This window comes from Andrena cerasifolii, chromosome 2 (genome assembly GCF_050908995.1).
Source record: "Andrena cerasifolii isolate SP2316 chromosome 2, iyAndCera1_principal, whole genome shotgun sequence".
Taxonomy (NCBI): Eukaryota; Metazoa; Arthropoda; class Insecta; order Hymenoptera; family Andrenidae; genus Andrena; species Andrena cerasifolii.
This window is the reverse complement of record NC_135119.1, coordinates 27,323,478-27,343,564: the sequence shown is the minus strand read 5'-3', so window position 1 is coordinate 27,343,564 and position 20,087 is coordinate 27,323,478. Positions and strand designations below refer to the sequence as shown.

The following is a 20,087-nucleotide window of genomic DNA, read 5'->3' as shown; positions in this document are numbered from 1 at the left end:
CAGAGGGCGCCACTGGGTTGGTAAACGACTTTCTTTCGTATTTTGTCCGCTACTTTTTAACGCGCTTTCCGCGTGAATAGAAACGATATTGTGATTGCATTCAGCTTTTCCTTGTGGATTTTCTGTGACAGTCTCTGTTATTTAATAACAATTCGAGGAATATTTGAAGTCCTATATGTACGATTGGTCGATTAATTGTTTCGGGAGGAATTAAATCGATGAAGGGCTTCAGATTCGTTGCATGCTTGTGATAGGCAATCCTGGAAGCTGATGTAGGTTCACAAGGTGCAAATTAATCTCTCCTGAATTGAAAAAGAATTAGAAATGAGCGCAGGGCAGAAGGAATTGGATTCCGGTGACATTTGGAAGGATTTTCATTGTCCGAAATATGTCACTCCTGTGTGTCCCGAAACCGATAAAATACCGAAGGACATATTTGAATCCGGGGAGCAGTCCACAGTGGTTGCGAATTACGCTCTACGAAAGCTGTGTGAACTTATATCCGATCCCGTGACGAGTAACAGTGCCCCTCGTATCTGTAGACTTCTACACGAGTATCTTCATGCAACAGGAGATAATGGTTACGTATCCTTTTGTAGATGCCACAAAAACTCTCTTTCTCTCAATCTTGTACTTTAGTTATCCCCTGAGACGAGCTTTTCATTAAATTCTTTTTTACAAAAATAAACAAGTATTTATCCCTGAGATTTCCTTAAGAAAATCTTCAGAAATTAAAAGATTTGCCAATGATAATGAAAGTATTAGAATTCCTGGCCCAAAATGTTCAGGCATATAAAGAGTACGAGCCACATCTTGAGCAGATGTTGGACCTGTGTAATCTACCACCTTTGTTGGAGAAATCTTCAGAAGGTGCTATCAACTTTGATATAATGGAGCAATATTTTACGCTGCTAGGACATCTTCTCCTAATTTTGCCAACCGAGGCGCGAGTCTTAAAGATTCACAAAGCCCTCTATTCCTTGCTATTAGGGACAAAGTTCATAGATGTTACCGCAGTGAAACGTGAATACTGTTGCAGAGCCATGGAAAAGTCAAATTTACCGATAACTCTGACCGAGCTATTATGCGCTTCCCGTTTGGATATGTACGGAAAGGTTCTGGAACTGGTTCTTTTACTTTCGTCTGTCTCGCATACGTGTTGTAAGTAACAGGAAACTGATTTGTCGAGTGGAAAGCCTGATCGTGTACTATTATACTTTTGTAACGTTACAATAAGCTCACAGAATGATGCAAGCTGGTGCACTGAACACCATATTCACTAGAATGGATCTCCCTTTCGCGACTCAGTTGCGTTGCACACGACCACCCGATTCCCTATTACCTGGAAATGAATATTCCAGAGACATGACTTTTTTGATAATGACTACAGTGTGGAGCCTGTTGAAATCTGTCCTTCCTCCTAACGTCATGCCCGTTAGTTTGAAAGAAACTGTGACGTCTATAGAGTGTGGCTTATGGTACGTTTCTCATATGCGTAAAGCAATGGAATGTATTGGATTCAGGAATATTTATAGCCAGACTAAATTTCCTCACGCAGGGGTTTAGCATACGCGTTCGAACGTCAAGTACATCGCGGCCAATATCGAAGTAATTGTTTGAAAATCAGGAACGAAATGGCTGTCGTTATCCTCGTGGTTATAATTCTCTTTCCCTCGTGGAACTTTGTCAGTAGTGGTATCGCGGACGAAGCTATCAGGTTCTTAGTCGGAGTCGAAGCTGGTTCTGTGAGAGTTTTTTCGGAAAGAGTAAACTTTGGCAGAAGCAATGCAGATTTATACTTCCAGAAAACCTTGTTGGTCATTACCATGCACTTGGTGGAAATAGATGCTTGCATCTATGTAATTATTTAATTCATTTATGATTTATATCGAACTGTGGAGAGTAGTTTAATTTTTAAGCGTTCGTTCGCAATAGTTAATGGTGAAGAGGAAACTAATGAGAACTGTGCTTCAACTTGTTAATCCAAATGTAGAAGATTCCAAAATGACTTGGAGTACATCTCAATTTTGGAGTTTATGGACATATGCGATCAATGCTTTATCTCTCATGGCGCCAAAAATGCCGCATGAGTTCATTAAATACGATGGCTGTATTCGGTAGATGTTCAGGCAGAATAAATTTTTATTCGAATAATTTGTTAAATTTTTTATTCAAATAAAAATTTATTCCGAAAAAAAATTTATTAGAAGAAAAAAATTATTCGTTACTTATTCTTGAATAACTTCATTTTATTCGAAATTTTAGAATGGTGACTGTGTTAGAGTGGAGCTCAGGTAGAAAATTCGATACAGAAACAGTCCTACATTGTGTAAAAGCGATCTGCACAATTCTTCTGAATGATGATACGTTTCTACTGAACAGCTTTCGGAGGCATGGATTGATAGTGTCATTAATTAGTTAGTCCCTTATTAATAGTTTCAAAAGCCATATTGAGTTCCAGTCTTTGTAATAGCATTACATATTTAACATACAGGATTGATAAATCAAATTTTGAGATTCGATAAAGTGACAATGAAGCAGCAAAGAATCTTAACGGCAGCGTTAATTTCAATGGAAAGGCTCGTGAAGAAGCTGCCTTTTTATCGAGAGATGTATGGGGAACAAAGTATTACATTCACTTTGGAACTATTATTCCGATACCTCTATCGGAAAGACGAAGAAATTCAGATAGATCAACGGTATGGTTCGTTTGTAGCAACAATTACAAGTTATCTGTAAGATGTAGAATTATAAAAATAGTTCCATAGCCTTTTACTAGCAATAGGTTCTTACATTTGGGAGAGCATAGTACACTGCGCCAAAAATCTTGAGAAGTTCATAGAATACGGGGCGGTGTACATTATTCTAGACATCATTGAAATTTCGCCACACCCTTCTCAATGCCTGTTTCTCGCTCTCCTGACCGATATATGCGACAACTACTTTTGTGGCCCTTATTTATGTACTTGGAGAAGAGTTAATAAGAGAACAGGTTTAATGTCCCTGCTAGCGACAATTTGGAGAGAAGACGAGATTCGAATTAAAGTTAAACGGGGCAAGGACGGTGCCGTCACAGGCAAATTTCAAAATTAATTCAATCATTAGCAGAACCGCGTAGACATGTACTCAAACGTGGTATTTCTCATATGTTAGACGAAGAATTGTCTGAAATGGGCACTCAACAGTGGTCGCAAACCTATAATTTTAACGTCTGTGGGAATATTAGCCCCGCGCTAGTTGATATGATTGGTTCAGTCCGACCCAAGATATACAGCATTCGAAAGATAATTGAGAGAGACGGGGAGAGATACGAAATGGCCAAAGATCGTTATAAAATACTGTACAACGACCTTCCGATGGAAGATCGAGTGAGTAGGATATAGAACGACTCACTGTATTGTAATATTCTGCAGTTAACGTTAACATTTTTCAGATTACGATGTGCTCCATAGACTTGTATTTTACGTTAAAGTTAGGTCAAGTGTGGATAGAGATTGGTAAATATTTTGAGCAAGTCGGTATCACTCCACTTGGCATGGATGGTCAAGCAATCTTTATAATGACTCAACGGTATCATTCCTGGGGTGTGTTAATAAAAGAGAGACAGAAGAGACTGAAGCAATTTGTGAAAAGAGAGGCGGAAATGGAAGAGATAGACGAGTACGCAAGGATTCGAGATTCTAAGCTCGCTTCGGCGTTAGATGCTTTCGACAAGTTAGATTACATACAGAGAACAACGGATAGAGCGCATATGGTGAAGAGAAAGAACGATCAAAGGCAGCAAGTCGATTCAGCATTGAAATTTCCACCAGGCTCGAATGATTCACATTGCCACAGAACTTTCCAAGATAATGTCAATTTTACGGTAAGGGTGGAAGAAGGCTTTCCGAATCCTGCTCGCTGTCGGTATTAGTTTCTTAATTTTCTATTTCTATGTAGGCTATATTCGATCAACATCTTTCGATAACGAGTGGTGCAATGCTAATTGATGAAATGAAGTTACCCCTCGTTTCACCATGTGACTCGCATATTTCTGATGATACGTATTCCTCTGAAATTTGTTGTTCCCCTTTGTCGAGCAAGTTCTTATTAAAACAAAAAGAATTTAATCGGAAACCGTAGCTGCTATAATACGATAATACTTTTTTACCGAAATATTCGTTATCCTTCTTTGAAAGTACAGAACCCTTCATTGCCGACCAAAAGCGCAAGTGTGTATAATTCCGCATTTAAAATATTCCCGACAATAAACGTTTAAATAATTAGTAAAAACCAACGTTTATTCCTTGAAGGTCAAGAAATTAAAACTTATTTTCATATCTCATTATCATCCTCAAATACTTTCGCAATTAAATCAAATTTCGCAAAATCATTACTGCGTGACCTCCATTCGAACAAAAATTATTTACGATGCAAGCGCAAGTTCGCTGAAAACAATATATTAAGGGAAAATAATGAAATACCTATCACGAATCAAGAGACTATATATATATTCGTAGTGAATCACCTAATTCTACCACCTCAATTACTCGTAAACTGTTTGTTATATGAAAAAATGTTTGAAACAATAGTTGCGCGGTATCGAGGAGTGCGCACTGTCTAATAATTAGTTTATTAGTTTGTTGAACGCTGTGGTTTAATTTCACAAGCAATTTAAAGTGGCCGAGACAGGTGACTCACCTGTATAATATGTTTCAATCCCTCCCGCCAGGCGTTCCATATTTCGTAGACCCAGCCGCGTCCGATTTTCGGCGGAAGCGTATCGGTGGTCAGAAACAGCCGGATTGGCTCCGCCATATTATCTCGAGCGCTTGTAGATGAGCCTCGGTAATCTAGATAACGTAACGGAAAGCCCTGGGAGAGCGGGCGAGGAAGAACGCGGCGGCGGCGAGCCAGTCATAGCCAACATGCCGTTCCCGCTGCGAGCGATCGTCGTTGTCGGTCCCGTCCGTCCTGTACCGGTTTAAAAGCGCGTCTGGAGCAAAGTCCTCGCTTCGTGCCTGTCCCGCGTAATAAACACGAATCGGCCTTACGTCCTTCGGCTATATCGTTTGAATCGACGGGTTTCGGGGTGACGTTATTGACCGGCGAACATTAAACGCGCAATTTCAAGAAATCGTGCACTTCGCCGACCGCAGAGTCTCCTTCCTTCCCGCACCTATACGGGGCCCTGCAGCTCCATCGCCCAAGTGTCTCCGTCTTTATCCGCCCGTCCTCGTCGCTCCTCCGTACCCCCTCCCGGTGTTCATCCTTCCGTCATCGTCTCGTCAGTCGCGCGAGGCAGACGGTACGGGAACAGCCCGTCGCGCACCCGGGGGATTTACACATTCGTGAAACGCAGAAGAGTTGGAACCGGTAGGCAGCTTCTTCTACCTCGTAAATATGGCGTGTGAACGGTGGTGCTTTAACCGCGGCTGTTACGGAGCCCACCGACGATGGCCGTGCATCCTGCTGCTGCTGGCCCTCTGCGTGCTCGGCTCGGGCCTCGCGGCGGACGAGTTCAGTGAGTCTTTTCTTCATTCAACTTGTTGCACCCTTAAGGTATGCTCCGAACCGGGCGACGGTCGCTGGGTCGGGGACATTTCTGTGGGACAGGGAGAGGAGTATCTGGAAACCTGTGGCCGATATCGCGTCTGGATTAAATTCAGTTTGTAACGATAGCGTGGAAACGCGAGTGGGGAAAGTGGGGGTTCTTTTAGGAATTTTGATAGTCGGGGATTTAAATGTGGAGCAAATGGCCCCCCGCGAATTGCGCTGTTTGGGCGCGAAGTGCGTCAGCTGATCAAGTGACGAAGCTCCAAATTAGTACGAAAATCACGTAGTGTCCAGATTGATTTAATGTTTCATATTTCAAACGATTTTTGTTCCTTCGATTTCGCGATACTAGATATTTGCGTATCGGCGCGAACGTGTAGCTAGTTGCCTGAATAAAAGCGGCGAGCAATGTGGCGATTTCTGTGGAAGCGACTGTTGCTCGGTCTGGGCAGGGCTTTATGCGCGTTCTCTTTCACGGCGGCTCGGCCTCCTCGGGTCTCTCCGAGAGAGGAGATGCGTCTCTCGCGCTGGTCCCGGCTCGGCCTGAAAAAAGATCGTAAAACGAAGGTGTGACAGAGAGGGGGGACGGAGATAGACCGTGGCAGATAAGAAGGGAACGCAAACGCGGATGGGGGAGAGAGAAGGAACGAGGGAAAGAAAAAGTGTCGAGCCCGTCGAGGGACAGAACGAGCGAGAAAACGAGCGTGCGCCTCTTCCTACGCGAACTACTACGCAATTTCACTAACCGTGACTGTACTCTTTTAAAAGGAAACAACTTCCCTCGTGTGTATCTCGTTTATCCCTTTCCGTCGCGATAATAGTCGAGGTGTGGGGAATTGCGTTCACGGGGCAATCATTGAATATATGTAAATTTCTGACGTTACTAAAGGGGAACGGTCAGGCGTATTATTTTTAATATTCATAATTTCTTAAACGTACGATATAGTAATTGCTTTATTCCATCATCGAAGTTCTTAGTTTCTCTTTATACTCCCGTCAGAGGAAGTCACGTGACTTTGCTGTATTGCGTTTTCCAGGCCGCTGTTCTTCCTCTCGCCTTGTCACGAACCTTATCGTTTTGCGCGCCTGTGAATCTCTCGTGCAATGAGCATAGCTAATCGTTATTAAGAGATCGCTGCATTTTCTCATCGCCATTACATAATCTAGATTGGGTATCGATGTGTGGAGTATAGAAAAGGTTTGAAGCGATTTCTTGCGATGCTCTTCCTTCGTGCTTGTCATTCAATCGCAGCGTCGCCAATTTTTTTTAGAGCCGTTAACCTTTCTCGGTATATGTATACGTCTTTCGTTCCCCAGGCTCTTGGGAAAATACGATCGCGTGATCCTTTTTCTGGGAATACATTGTGATACTTTCTACCTCGGTGGGAGCGTGCTTTTATGTACGAACACAAGCGCTGTGGTGCGGGAGTTGGTGGGAGCCATTTGGCGGTCAATAACAATAACAATACTGCTACTATCACTATTACTACTATTATTATTACTACTACTACTAGTATTACTATTGTTACTACTATCGTTGCTATTACTATTATATATTACTACCACTGCTCCTACTGCTACATATTACTGCTACAACTCCGATTCCTACTAATAGTAATAAAAGCAACAATAATATAGCAAGAGCAACAAGTAGTCGTTCACATGCACCATCACAAAGAACTGATTAATGGGCAACGCGCAAATATTCAAGTTGGCGCATTATTTACCAGATCAATGACGCGCGAATCGTCCTCAGTTTTAGCGACGACATTTATTGGAAGACAATTTCGGATTTCTGAAGTGACAGATCCAAGAGGTTATCGTCCATGGTCCACCGTTATATTTGTCTCCCGATTTCTCCAGTGTTTGTCGACTTTATTGTCGCTGTGGGCTTATGTAGGTTTTATTTATCTTCGCTGTACTTGTGCACATTTCTTTTACCGTCTACGCAGCTGTTAACACAACCCCTTCCCTGGCAATTCCGAGCAATAATTCTCCTCGGTTTTTATCAATCTGCCACTGAATCTAATTCTTTTCCATGTACACGGTGTCTCTAAAAAATACGATTCTCATTACTATATTCATTAAATAAAGGATTTAAAATCTGCAATGAATTTCGAGCTGTGGAGTGAAAGTAATTGTTGGGGAGGGAAGCTGTAGGTTCAAGGTTATACGAGGTTAGAAGCGGAGGTCGTGACTTTGAACCTTATCGCGTTGAACGTGATAATTCTGCATTAACAAAATATGTCTCGCGACAATTTTACGACCGTATTCTCGCCACTGAACAGTGCCACTGTTTTTAAACGATTTTATTCAGCTTCGATCCTGTTTGTTTGTATGTTTGTATGTATGGTTCAAATCTGACAACTTTTTAATCCACTTCCAACTATCCAATCGTCTTGAAACTTTGCAGGCGTGCGTACTTTGGATGACAAGACAATATTTAAAGAAAAAAATTAACCCGGGGCGGGTAAAAAAATTACCCAGTCATCAATAAGTATAACTCATAACCACAAATCCAAACGATTTGAACTCAGCGACTCGCGTTCTTTACAAAAACGACAAAAAGCCGCTGCATTCGGGACGCTAGTCGCATCACGATTACCGAAAATACACAATTTATCGAGAAATGATCCGTCACGTATGTACGAATAGTAAATCTAAAACTTTGCAGGCGTTCGTATATCACCATCGAAATTGTAGTACAAGAAAAGAATTATTTTTTAGTTTTTAGTACATTTTAATTTAGTTTTTACATTTTGAATAAAATCGTTTAACATAATTTTTTTTTGTATATATTCTTTATTCGCGTCATTAATATTAGCCTTCATTAGCAAACTACCTGAACACGCAGAAGTTAATTACAGACACTATACAAAAAACATGATGTATTATTAAAGAAACAAAGGACTACTTGTTAATAAAATTATGCAACATGGTCAGGCAAAGGTCGCTCGGGACACGAAACTCAAACACTTTCCATGGGAATAATAATAAGTATCGGCTCTGTACGAGTGGCTTTATAGGTTTTCGCGTGTTGCACGCGATTAATTTCGCTGAGCCTTCAATTTTTTCCAACGCGAGAAAGTGCATCGAGTAGCTCTTCCTTATTCCAAATGGAAGCCTGTAGAAGTCAAACCGTACTTCCTCTTCTCTTCTTTTCAAAATTTCCACCCTCTGGGGTGTTCTGGGAACATTTCTCATTTACGGTACAGATATCGACGAAATGTTTACCGTTGGCTAACGAACTGTGCGCGCGGTCACGGTCGCCAGTACGAAATCCAAGAAATTCTTAGCTCGGAGCATTAAAATGCCATTAGGCGTTCGACCTCGCGTTCTCCCCGTCGAACCTTTCATTTCCATGTTTAGCGGAATTAACAGCATCGTGGTACGTCGTGGCTTGTTCGGACGCGCGATAAGACCTCCTGTTTGAAAATGGCGAGAGTCGCGATGCCCCCTTTCTCTAAATTCTGAGCTGCATACAGTGTTCATTAGGGTGGTCCTTAGTTGTGGATCAGTGGTTCCCAACCTGGGGGTCGCGAAGTGTTTTCTGGAGGGTCTTTTTTTGAAATATTATTAAGCTAGAATTATATTTTGAAATACCTATTTTTAATGTTTTTTCTTTACTTTATTAAATTTACTTTATTTTATATGGGGGGGGGGGGGTCGCAGGTTATTTAAAAAAAATATTTTTTGTCCCCTAAAATACCCCCTGCCCTCTCGCACCTAGCGCTCTAAAGTTTTACATATACGGTACTGGAAATATTTATTGCAGCACACTAATAAAAACATTATTGCTTACCCTTCTCTTATTATTAGTACTAGGAGGATGTTACTGCGAAATTTATTTGTTATAGAAATATGTAGCTCTGTGTCTTGGCCAAAACAAGTTGTGCATATACATACAAAACCTTTTATTGATCATATTGCTATGAAAGTTATACGTGCTATGTAAATTTGAGAGTGATGCAATAAATATTTCTAGTACAGTAGGGTAGAAGACACAATTGCTTCATTTATTTTACTTAATAAAAACGTAATGTATAAAGAATAGTGTATAATAATAATATGTCCAGCAAAATTAAACTTTTTTCTGTTCTGTAACATTCAATAGCCGTTTTTTGTAGATTTTTGTGCGCTGACAAGGAATCCGGAAACTGTTTATCGTCATCTTTATATGTTACGATTTTATTAAGTAAAATAAATAAAGTGGTAGTACTACCATATGCCGGTAATCTGGAATCAAATAAATAGTGACATTCTGCTTTTTATAATTTCACCTCTTTTTTATTAAATTTTAATTTCGCCACTGGATTGAGCATCTGGAAGCTTTCACTTCCAATAAATCTCGAGGACTACCATTTTGCAAAGAATAAGAATCCAGATTTCCAGTGTTCTTTCAGTGAAGCTCGCCCACAGTGGACTCGTTACAACCGTTGCCCGCGTAAGCCACGTTCCAGCGCTATCGATCTTCTTCCACCGTGGAACAGTGCACAGACATAAAAGTCTCATTGTCACTTAATTGCCCCGGCAGCCTTGGGTCGAAACGAGCGCGTCGAGCTGGCTCGAGCAGCGGGGACGTGCTCGAAAAGCGCAATCCAGGCAAGGCGAGGGCACGCACAAGAGCACCGCTAGGCGTTTCGCGGGCCGTTTGTCCTTTTCGATTCGCTTCGCGCGAATGGGCCCGCGGCGTGGCACCATCGAAAAGGGGCCCGAGCATACGCGTAGATTGTCGCCGCGAAAGCTACTCGAAGCCGAAGTGCGCTACTCAAGTAGACTCCTCAGCGGCCACCCTTTTTGCGAGCGTAGAGGGCACCCACGAGTGGCTCTCGAGGAGCGTACCGCGGGAAACGATTTGATGGGATCGACGTGGCGACTGTTTCGCGAACGTGTGAACCGACACTCTTGCGAAATCAATCGTCACGTCGATGAATTCTTGTCGTTCGTTTTGGCTTGAATTTTTGGGCCATTTAATCAATCACATTCTTAAATCACATAAGGGTAATTATGATGTTTTTACCACCCTCCCTCGGTTTAGCTATTAATTTTTTTTTAAAGGTTTATATAATTCATTTAACTCGGTTTCGTGTATGCGATGAAACATCGCTTTTGTTTGCTACTCAGGTTTAAGAAAACACATTTTATGAGCGTATATTCAAGTTATGAACGTATAAAATTTGACAATGATAGATAAGTTTGACTCTTCGTAACGCGCGTCGATATGTTGTAAAACATTTTGTCGAATAATGGAAAAATATCTTTTAACAGTCAAACGCAACAGTCTAAATATCTCGAAACAAAAAGTACGTGACTTATACCAGTTTCATAATCACCGGCACAATTATGTATCTTTACAATTTCCACGTAACGTATTTGACATAATGATTGCATGGGGTTTACGAATACAAATGCCGTTTATTAACGAAGACGGGGAATTTTTGTTCTTATTCCTAAAATAATTTTAAATGCCACTGGCACTCTAAAGATCAATCAAAACTTCTGCTATCACTTCACGAATGGGATATCGCGACTGAATCGTAGCATCGCCTCGTCCCTGGTCATAATTCTAAGCGCGCGTCGCTAAGGTTCAACGTTCCCCTCGAATTAGTCTTTCGGATCGGCGCTTGCAGCTATTCCTATCGCGTTCGGACTAAAAATAGGAAACATCTGGACTTGTTGGCAGTACGGCTACGTCGAAATTCATATGTCCACTGGCGGATGGGAGCCAACTTCTTAGCCTAGATCCTGGTCCGCGCGATCGATTTCGGATATAAACGACCTGGTTTGAAATTTTAATCTCCTCTTCTTATTTCTTTTAATTCCAGTAAATCCCCCTCCCCTCCCCCAATGGCCCTCAACTTTAACCCCAGCGGGGTGGTTTTCCTTTATATCCATCAATTTTCTGGTTTCGGATGTGAATGCACCAGGCAAAGTGGATTTTCGCGAATAGAATTGTATATAATGAAATAACGTAAGTTAAGAAGGAGCTCCCCCACTAATACAGGTTTTATTTATATAAGTTTGTGTTTGAGTATTCTTTTTTATTCATTTCATTGCACTGTGAAGGGGTTTTATTTGATATAAATCGCTGTTTAAAAGATCCTGTTGTCATCTCAGATGGGAATAGAGAGCCCTCTGTTGCGGTAATAGTGTAGTGGTGATGGTGGGGGGGATTATTCATCCTTCCCTTGGTGGCGTGGCGGTCCCTTCAATTTCTTTCCTACCTGTGGCGGTGGTTGAGAACTGCTGAAAGGTAGGACGGAAGGAAGACCGAAGGAAGGAAGGAGGTTGGCGTTTTTTCTTCAGCCTGGCTAGTGGGCTTTCATCGGTAAGATTTACCTAGCCTTAGCCACGGCGATGTTAGAAGATAAGACGAAGCAGGTATACGTATATACAAATGGGTAGATGAGGGAGAACTTGCGAGAAAGCGGGAGCGGTCGAATGCCATCTGTCGGCGGACTCGAAAGTATCGCCACACTGCTATACCATGCTCCCTTGCAAAGCTACGCACACAAATCTCCAAATGTAGCATAGAAACTTCAATGCTCCCAAAGCAGTAGAATAACTCAGCACAGTTTCCACAAAACGTTACCATAGAAAGGTACACAAAAGCGAATGCTCGTCTGTCAGCTGACGTTTGATCGAAGGAAAGTAAAATTCCTCGACTCTGTACAGTTCCCAATAACATTTCTTTCTCTCACCTCCTCATACTTGGCTGAAATTTTAATATACAAAGCAGAAAGTTTATATGTCTATGTAATTTGTCTGTCGCCTGAAAACATTCGCAACAATATAACTTAAAGAAAAGGGGAAAAAGAAAGAAAGAATCTAAATTCCTGGCAAAGCCGAGTAGTAAAACTACTTAGTTCGATATATTCCCACGCAATATATCCCGTCGTTACGCTTATTTAGCACCTCAGTCGATGCTTCCACTGGAATCTCGATTACACGGAAGCCCATTCCAGTTAAAGAAAAACATGCAAATGTTTTGGGAAATTCCTGTTGCGTGAATGCTAACTGGGGGGTCCGTTGAATTCTTACAAACGGCTGCTGGTTCGCCGAAAGTGTTTCTGCTCCAGTTTCGATGCAGACGGTGTAAAATGGCACTTCCTCTTGCGTCTGCAACTCGTCGCGCTGAAATACATGTATCTGCGCAGCTATTTGCACTCTCCGCTGCACGTGCTCGATCTCGTTGCTTTCATCGCGCCGCATGTCGTCACGCTCGCGGGATGTCGTTCCGAATAATAAACACCTCTCTTTTTAGTTATCTCGGGGGCCTTTTGCCGAGCCGACGTGTGGCGCAGTGGTTTCAAGCGCATTTTCAAGGCGACGATGAGTTAATAGTTTTTTGGGAGACTCCGGGATCGAGGGTCTTCTGCATGTGACCCAGATAGCGTTTGGCGAGGGGGAACCTTGACCTAGACCATTAGCGGTGATAAGCGTAATCGCGACCGTTGCAGAATCATCGAGCGGAGATAGGCGGATTAACTTTGTAGTCGTGCTCCCCGCAAATTGGACCGAATTGATCACGCATTTGGGATGGGATGTTTTTCATGGCTGGTGTTGGGATTTTCGGAAGGTTTATTCTTTTTTTCTTTGATGCTTCGAGCGGAGAATTTTTCTTCTCGAAGTGGATAAATTTAGCAGGGAATGAGTTTTTGGGGATACTAATTTTGGGAGGGGTGAACCATATTTAATTATGTTACACGATAAACTTGTGGATTAGCATGACCATCACTGATTTCGGTGGCCTTGAAATATGTTGCAGGGGGCATGATTCTGAGCTTTTTCCTATACACGTGGCTGGCGGTCGGCCTTACTTTCTAAGATACGCGCAAAAAACCTTGGTAAACTTTTCCTCATAGATTTGAAGGGAAATTTTTTTAATCACCTTACCACAATCGCCTCTCTGTAGAGTATTTCTGTTGACTCATTCCGACACAACGCATTCCACTTTCCAACTTGTCCCGGGTATTAGTATTGGTTGGGGCTATTAGCGCGGAGGGTGCGCGCCTGCCTGCGAGCGCGTAAAGCATGGTAGCGAACCGATGTAAGTTTAACTAAAACATAATTTTTTCGCTGGAAAGAGGATGCTTTCGAGAGTGCCGGCACCGCCAGACATTTGGATCACCGGTTCTAAAACGTAATTTTTTGCAGTCTCATTTTTAGCATCTCCAAACTCCAATACTGATACCCGGTACAAGTTGGAAAGTGGAATGCTACGGCGCGCAACAATTATTTGCTTTCTGTTTTCGTCGAAAATGTCTGTCGCGCTCAGAAATTTGAAGTAAAGATTTTTGCAAATATCTCGGAAACTAGGGCCGACCGCCGGTTACATGTATAGGAAAAAGTTATTCACAATCACGCCCCCTACAACATATTTCCTGAACGGCGCTGTACTAAACGATGCCAGTATGTAGTTAAAGTTTTCAGTAGAAGCAAAAAACGTATGATTGTTCATTTTCGCGCATACATCGTTTATCACTTGCAGCGTATACCTACGACCATTTAGAAGGAAACAAAAAGATTACGGCTGGCTTTTACGACTTTAGCTACTATTATATTATACTTTTCTTTGGTCGATTTGTACTATCTCTCCTTCCCCTCGTGCCTCTCTTCTCTCTCTCTCCAAGCTCCTATACTATTTTACTACCCTCGTTATATTCAGCTGCTAATAATTCTATGTTCTTAAATAATTCTTGTTCCTTTACTTTCGTTCTATCTAACTTCTTGCCTTCGTACAATAGGTGCTTTAGTGTCCCCTGTCCCTCTTGCCATGCGCATATAGTTTCTAAAACTTTTTGGTTTTTGTTTTCCGAACAACCGTTTCACTGGAAAACTGATAACCGTGTCAGGGGGAATTTTTTGCGGCTCTAAGTTAGGTATTAGTCCCGTACAGCTTATAAATCTAATTTAAATAAATTTAAAAAAAGGTATTCGTACGACTTAAATATTCAATAAAAAGTCCTGAAAGTTTAAAAAAAGATCCATTACGTAGTTCGCTTTTAATAAATATCCAAAGATACCTTTACTTTTCGGGCCATTACCGTGGAGTCCCCCCTTAAAAGAGTAGAAAGAGTTTGCCATTATCTCACTTTTTCATTTCCTCAACACTCTACTCTCTTCTTTTAAAAAAAAATTAAGTTACCAGCACTTGAATGTAAGACCGACCGTTCCATCGTCTTCACTTTTCCATTTCCCCAACAATTCCACTCACTTCGCCGCCGAGGAACCAATAGAGCCACCTGATCGTGGCCATTGAAACAGTAGGAACAGCTCAGTTGCCCGTCGGATGAAGACGGCGGTTGGCGCGTGGTTCTCGTTGCGGACTCTTTTTTCCATCGCTCGGCCACGGACAGACTGCCAGCGCAAGTGTACCTATGTAACGCCGTGCCCGCCAGCAACACGAAGATGGTACCAGCGCGTATCCGGTTTCTGCAACGTGTATCGCGTTCGATATGCCTGTAACACGACGATAATCCTATATCGTGTTCCACGGCGATCGGTGCAACGCACGGTTACGAATACCCGCAGCTGTACCCACTCGAATGATCTTTCGAGCCGCTTACTTCGGTGGATCCGCCGCGCCGCTCTGTCGCGTATCCTCGCCCTCCACCGGTCTTCGAGACTCTGCTTTACTGAAACTCAAGCGTATCTACCAACGTCTTTCACTTATGGATTTATTATCTTATTATTTCAAGGGTAATACCACTCTAGAGCTTGGAAAAGCAGCCTGATCTTCAGAATTTTATTTATAAAAGTGTAGTGAACGGAATACAAAATCTGTTTGTAGGCTTTTATTGTAGATACCTTAAAGAATGATATGATCACAATATTTTTTTTAATTCTTTTAATACATAATGGCGACGCCACAGCTCAACAAAAGAAACTTCTTCTGAAAAAGAGGGTTCCGCGGCCGGAAAGATTTCTCTTTGTCACTTTTTGACATAAGGTGAATGTCCCAGTTTCTGCTCATTTCGTATTTTTCTTATTATTAACAAAATAATTCTAAATTATTTGAACATTTCCGCGAGTGTTGCACGAGCTTGGGGCTAATCAAAGTGCAGCATAAGCAACGAAAAACTTTTAAAATCAGAGACTCATGATTTTTCGACCGTGTTTTAGCTGGTTATGGTAAGGAACAGGGTCACTATGGGTATACGCATTTCTACTCAACAAAATTTTACTGGTTGATTTATTATTAACGAATTAATCAATTACTCTGCAAATTTTGATCACAAACAAATTTTTTACACCTTCTTTCTGACGAGTAACCTCTTAAATTAGCAGAAATTGGGACATTCACCTTAGAACAAAAAAACGAAAATTTTGGAGTTCTATATAAGATTATCTCGGGAAGTACACGAGGAAATTAAAAAATACTGTTTTGTTCAATCACGCAACATTCTTATAAAAAACACTATTTTTTAATTTCCTCGTGTACTTGCCGAGATGATCTTACATAGAACTTACTGTTTGATGCCGAGCGTGCTAGTCTAGTGACGGGGACAGAAACAAAAATTCATTCTTTTTTAAGTTCAATAAATGTATTATTAATTAAAAGAAAAATCACATTTCTATCTATTAAACCTGCGCCACAATTTATTTTCAAAAATCACCTATTATTCAGGCCCCTTACCTGCCTGTGAAATTTGTACCGTTAGGAATTTCGTTCTAAAATTTTACCTGGTCATTCTGAAAATAAGCAAAAAAAAAATTGTATTTTTTGACCGGAGAATACCCTTAATTCGATACGACAACTCGCGTATAAATTATTGCTGATTTGCTATATGAAAAAAAGATGATTTTTTTTTTAAAATTGTCACAAGCCTCTGTGTTTAAATCCTTTCCAAATTCTTTCACCCAAATTCCCCGCCCCAAAAATTCGCAGCCTATTTACCCTATACACAAATCCAACCCTGCGTGGTGCCCACCCACGTGACCTCGCAAATTGGGCCTTGCTTTCGCTAATGGCCCCTGTCCGATGACGCTAGACTACGCCATATCTTGCTGGCCGCTAGCGTGCCTTATAGGTCAACTATGTACATTGTGAATAAGCGTCGTATTAAGTATCTATCGGGCATAATCGTGCCCCCTCGCTCTGTCCAGTATTTGTTGCGGCTAACAATAAGTGTGCGAGCGTTAACCTCGTTTCGCGCATAATTGAGCTCGGGGGAGATTAATGAATCGCCAGCAGAGATAAGTTCTGTCCGCAAGGGACGAGAGGAGGTTGTAATCGCTCGCGGAGTCGCGTATTAATAGTCAATAATCGCTCGGCGCTCACTCGAGGAGCGTACTCTCTCGTTATGCGTATAACAGATTTAATTAAGTCGACGCTGGTAAATAAGTCGAATCACCACGGTAGCTGTGACTTTGAACAAAAGTCTGCTGGGTGGATTGGATGGTGCAGTTTCTAGTGACAAAGGTCGTGTGACGAGTCATTTAGGCTTGGTATTAGTTGAATATTGTCGATAAATCTTGATGCGAGCGTTTCGATGTTGATTGAAAGACTTAGCACACCCCGCGTGCGGAAATTCTGGAGTCCTACGCGTTTATTATGCTCGGTGAACGCCCATAGGCGGTCCACGCACGGGTTGCACGAGTTGTGGAAAAATCTTCTTCGTTAACTTTATTAATTGTATATTCTAAACTAAACGGTCTTTACTCGTGGAAGAAATAAATAATAAAAAGGAAGATTAATTGTCCTCAAAAGGCTTGCAAAAATTTTCATCCGTGAATTATTTTTTAATTTCGAAGACGTATTATCGAAGCTCGAACGATTTTATCTCCCCAGGATCGAGCACTGAGCATCGGCCAGTTTGAATGGGCTAAGAAGCTATCGTTCGTTTCGTCGATGAAACGCGGAACGTTCGATGAATGCAAACGTTATTAGGGCGAGATGGATCGTCATCGAGGAGATTAGATTACGTCAAACCTACATTGGAATGTGTGTCACGCATATGGAACGCGTAATCTTCATCGAGCTCACAATAAATGCGTATGCATATGCGGCCTTGAGTTAACCTTGCCTCTATGGACGCGCTGTTTTATCACCTGTTTACTTCCTGACCTCCTCTCGACGGGTCTGCTTCATCTTACAACGAAGAACCGCGTTGGAATTCGATAACCGTGCAGGGAGACGCTTTGTGCGGTATTCATCGATTCAGGAATAAAATTTCTTGATGATTTTGTACTCGAAAAACTGTCCACCTTATTTGCGAATTTTCGCAACTTTTTCTTCCAAAGCGCGTCATTTTTATAAAAATAATTTGTTTAAAGAATCGTTACGTGCAACGGAAACTATATTCAAATTGTTTATAACAAAAGATTTAAATTTCACTTCGGAGCTGCTCTTAAGATATCGCGCTAAAAGTAGCTAATTCAAATTTTATATGAAAACTGTAAATTATTCCTGAGAGACATTCTTAAAAAAAGGCTTCATTTTCCCGCCGTCACAGTGGGGTTCTCCTTAACTATTCAGAGCTGTAGCGAGGAATAATGAAGTCTCTAATGCGCATGCCCGGGGACGAAGTGTCCCCTCCACACCTCACATTCTGGAGATAGCAATCCAGTTTTGAGATTTAGCACTTCCTACTTTCCCATCTTCCGCTTAAGACTCTCAGGACTCCCATATCACGCTGTTAACTTCAAGCACCACTCTTCAAAGCGAAGTCTATTCCTCCTTCATTAATCAACGCGCGTCGTCAACGCTTATCTATATTTCCCCGAAGTGACCGTGCAACGGAGAAGCAGATCAATTATAAAGGTAGTCGTTGTTTTCAGCTCGACTCGATCACGTGGAACTGTTTCGGTGAATCGATGGCGCTAAATAGAATACGTCGCGGTGCAGCTCGTTCAATTGCAATTCGCACGCCCGCGGAGAATTGAGCGAACAATCCGTAATCGAGGCTAGACCGTAGTCCACCGCGCGGCGTGTCTCGGGTTCGATGGGAATTATCTTTGGAATTAGTCGGCGCCAGGCTTACTTACGCGGCTAGACGACGAAGACAAGTATTGTCCGCGAGAGGGACCGCTCAATGCCCCACTCGAACCTCCCCCATCATTCGAAGTACGCCACGGCTGAAGAGGATTAATCATTGCTCAGCCTGTTTTCCTATTTCACGCGAATTTACTGTGACTCGTGAATAAGAGTTCTAGAAAAATCTTAAGGCGAACGGGGTTTGAAAATGCAGGGTCTAAGTGGTGTGAGTCTTTTGGAAAAACACAACACATTGACTTGCATCGTGGTCACCAATGAGCCCCACTTAATGCAGGTTTTCCTATACTCGACTGGACGCAACGTCGAGAATTTCAATTTCGAGATTTTCTCGTAAATGAAGCGCAATATCAAACAATTTTATTCCTTTCTTCGTCTTGTTATAAGTCGAAAAGAGAGAGTAACTTTTTTTTATATCGCGCTTCGTTTTCAAGAAAATCGACTTTGAAGTTCTTCGCGTTGCGTGCAGCCGTATATAGGAAAACCTTTACGATTACATTTTTCGGTAGAATGTCTGCAATAAACGAACCCTCGGATTTACAAACTTTTGACTAATATTACCCTTATTAGAAATGATACATAACATTATGTGGGATCAGAAACCCACATAAAAAGGAGTTCGGAATAAAAGTCCTCGGAGGTTCGGTTTTGGTGGAGTTGGTTAGGTGGCTGCCCAGTACGCCGAGGATCCATAAGATAGATCGCGGGTTCAAGTCCCGCCGCCCGAGGTCCGGTTTTTTCCGTGCTCCTGAAAACATAGGAATTGCGAAGCCTGTTATAGGAATTTATATATGAACAGGCTTATATATATAATATAATAATTAATATCACACTTTCTCCAAGTTTCAATTAGAGTACTTCAACCTTAAATTGATCCGATACCTGATGCATTGATAATGTGGTGGATATTCTTCTAAGGAAAATTCAAAGGCGGATGATGGTTCAACACTTAATTTGCTTTCCCTATAGTACTTGGAAAATTTATCAGAAAATGAGGAAGGCACACCCAGAACCCTGCACACAGGTTTGCCACTACAATAACCTAAGTAAAGACACGCCCACGCCAGACGAAGCGTGAAACGCGAGGAAGCGTCGTGGATCGCTCGATCCGCTTCATTAGAATATCTATACGCAATAGCGGAAGGGCTGGCGGCGCGGGCCGCCGAGCTTCCGGTGAAAGAAGCCCCAGAGACGTGTGCTCGCTCCTGTATGCGTTTCCTCGGGCTCGTCCACCTACGGTCGAGCAGACACTCGCGCACAAGCCCAGCTTAAGTGTTGTCTACCGTCTTGCAGCTTAAGCGCCCGTTCGAGGGTGCAACGAACTTGCACTTTCCCGTCGCGATCAGAGCACGCGTATCGATCAGTCTCTTGTCTTCGAGCAGCCGCTTTGCTCGCTTTCAGGCTCTGTCGAGGTTCGGCGGCCTTAAGGCCTCTTTCCACGCGCGGCACTTTCGGGTGTCTGAATTACGTGAATTGGTGTTTTGGGTACGTGTACTTGACAGAGTTAGTATTGGCTTGGAAAGTTGGAGAATTATGGACCGTAAAATTTCTCGTG

General features: G+C 42.1%; 3 protein-coding genes across 3 annotated transcripts in view; all 3 read left to right on the top strand.

Annotated features, from left to right (window-relative positions):
- Nucleotides 1-130: 130 nt before the first annotated feature.
- On the top strand, nt 131-2,134 carry LOC143366118 (cilia- and flagella-associated protein 69). Its single transcript, XM_076806906.1, has 4 exons — nt 131-585; nt 729-1,161; nt 1,238-1,478; nt 1,559-2,134. Exons 1-4 carry the CDS (start codon nt 325-327, stop codon nt 1,869-1,871), a joined length of 1,248 nt encoding a protein of 415 aa, XP_076663021.1. The 5' UTR covers nt 131-324; the 3' UTR covers nt 1,872-2,134.
- Nucleotides 2,135-3,101: 967 nt separating this feature from the next.
- LOC143366115 (uncharacterized) lies at nt 3,102-4,237 on the top strand. Its single transcript, XM_076806904.1, has 3 exons — nt 3,102-3,368; nt 3,434-3,865; nt 3,940-4,237. The coding sequence occupies exons 1-3, from the start codon at nt 3,147-3,149 to the stop codon at nt 4,120-4,122; spliced, it is 837 nt and encodes a 278-aa protein (XP_076663019.1). The 5' UTR covers nt 3,102-3,146; the 3' UTR covers nt 4,123-4,237.
- Nucleotides 4,238-4,890: 653 nt separating this feature from the next.
- Nucleotides 4,891-20,087, top strand: part of L(1)g0289 (plexin domain containing lethal (1) G0289) — a 34,260-nt gene continuing 19,063 nt past the window's right edge. Inside the window, exon 1 of the mRNA XM_076807580.1 lies at nt 4,891-5,503. Within this exon, the coding sequence (XP_076663695.1) occupies nt 5,383-5,503 (121 nt within the window). The 5' untranslated portion in view covers nt 4,891-5,382. The remainder of the gene's footprint in view (nt 5,504-20,087) is intronic.

Excerpts from the sequence above, each read along its gene's own strand:
- LOC143366118 (XM_076806906.1), top strand. The coding sequence starts at position 325 with ATGAGCGCAGGGCAGAAGGAATTGGATTCCGGTGACATTTGGAAGGAT. Across the intron at positions 586-728 it reads CAACAGGAGATAATGGTTAC|AAATTAAAAGATTTGCCAAT; the intron begins GTATCCTTTTGT and ends GAAAATCTTCAG. Across the intron at positions 1,479-1,558 it reads TCTATAGAGTGTGGCTTATG|GGGTTTAGCATACGCGTTCG; the intron begins GTACGTTTCTCA and ends TTCCTCACGCAG.
- LOC143366115 (XM_076806904.1), top strand. The coding sequence starts at position 3,147 with ATGTTAGACGAAGAATTGTCTGAAATGGGCACTCAACAGTGGTCGCAA. Across the intron at positions 3,369-3,433 it reads ACCTTCCGATGGAAGATCGA|ATTACGATGTGCTCCATAGA; the intron begins GTGAGTAGGATA and ends AACATTTTTCAG. Across the intron at positions 3,866-3,939 it reads AAGATAATGTCAATTTTACG|GCTATATTCGATCAACATCT; the intron begins GTAAGGGTGGAA and ends ATTTCTATGTAG.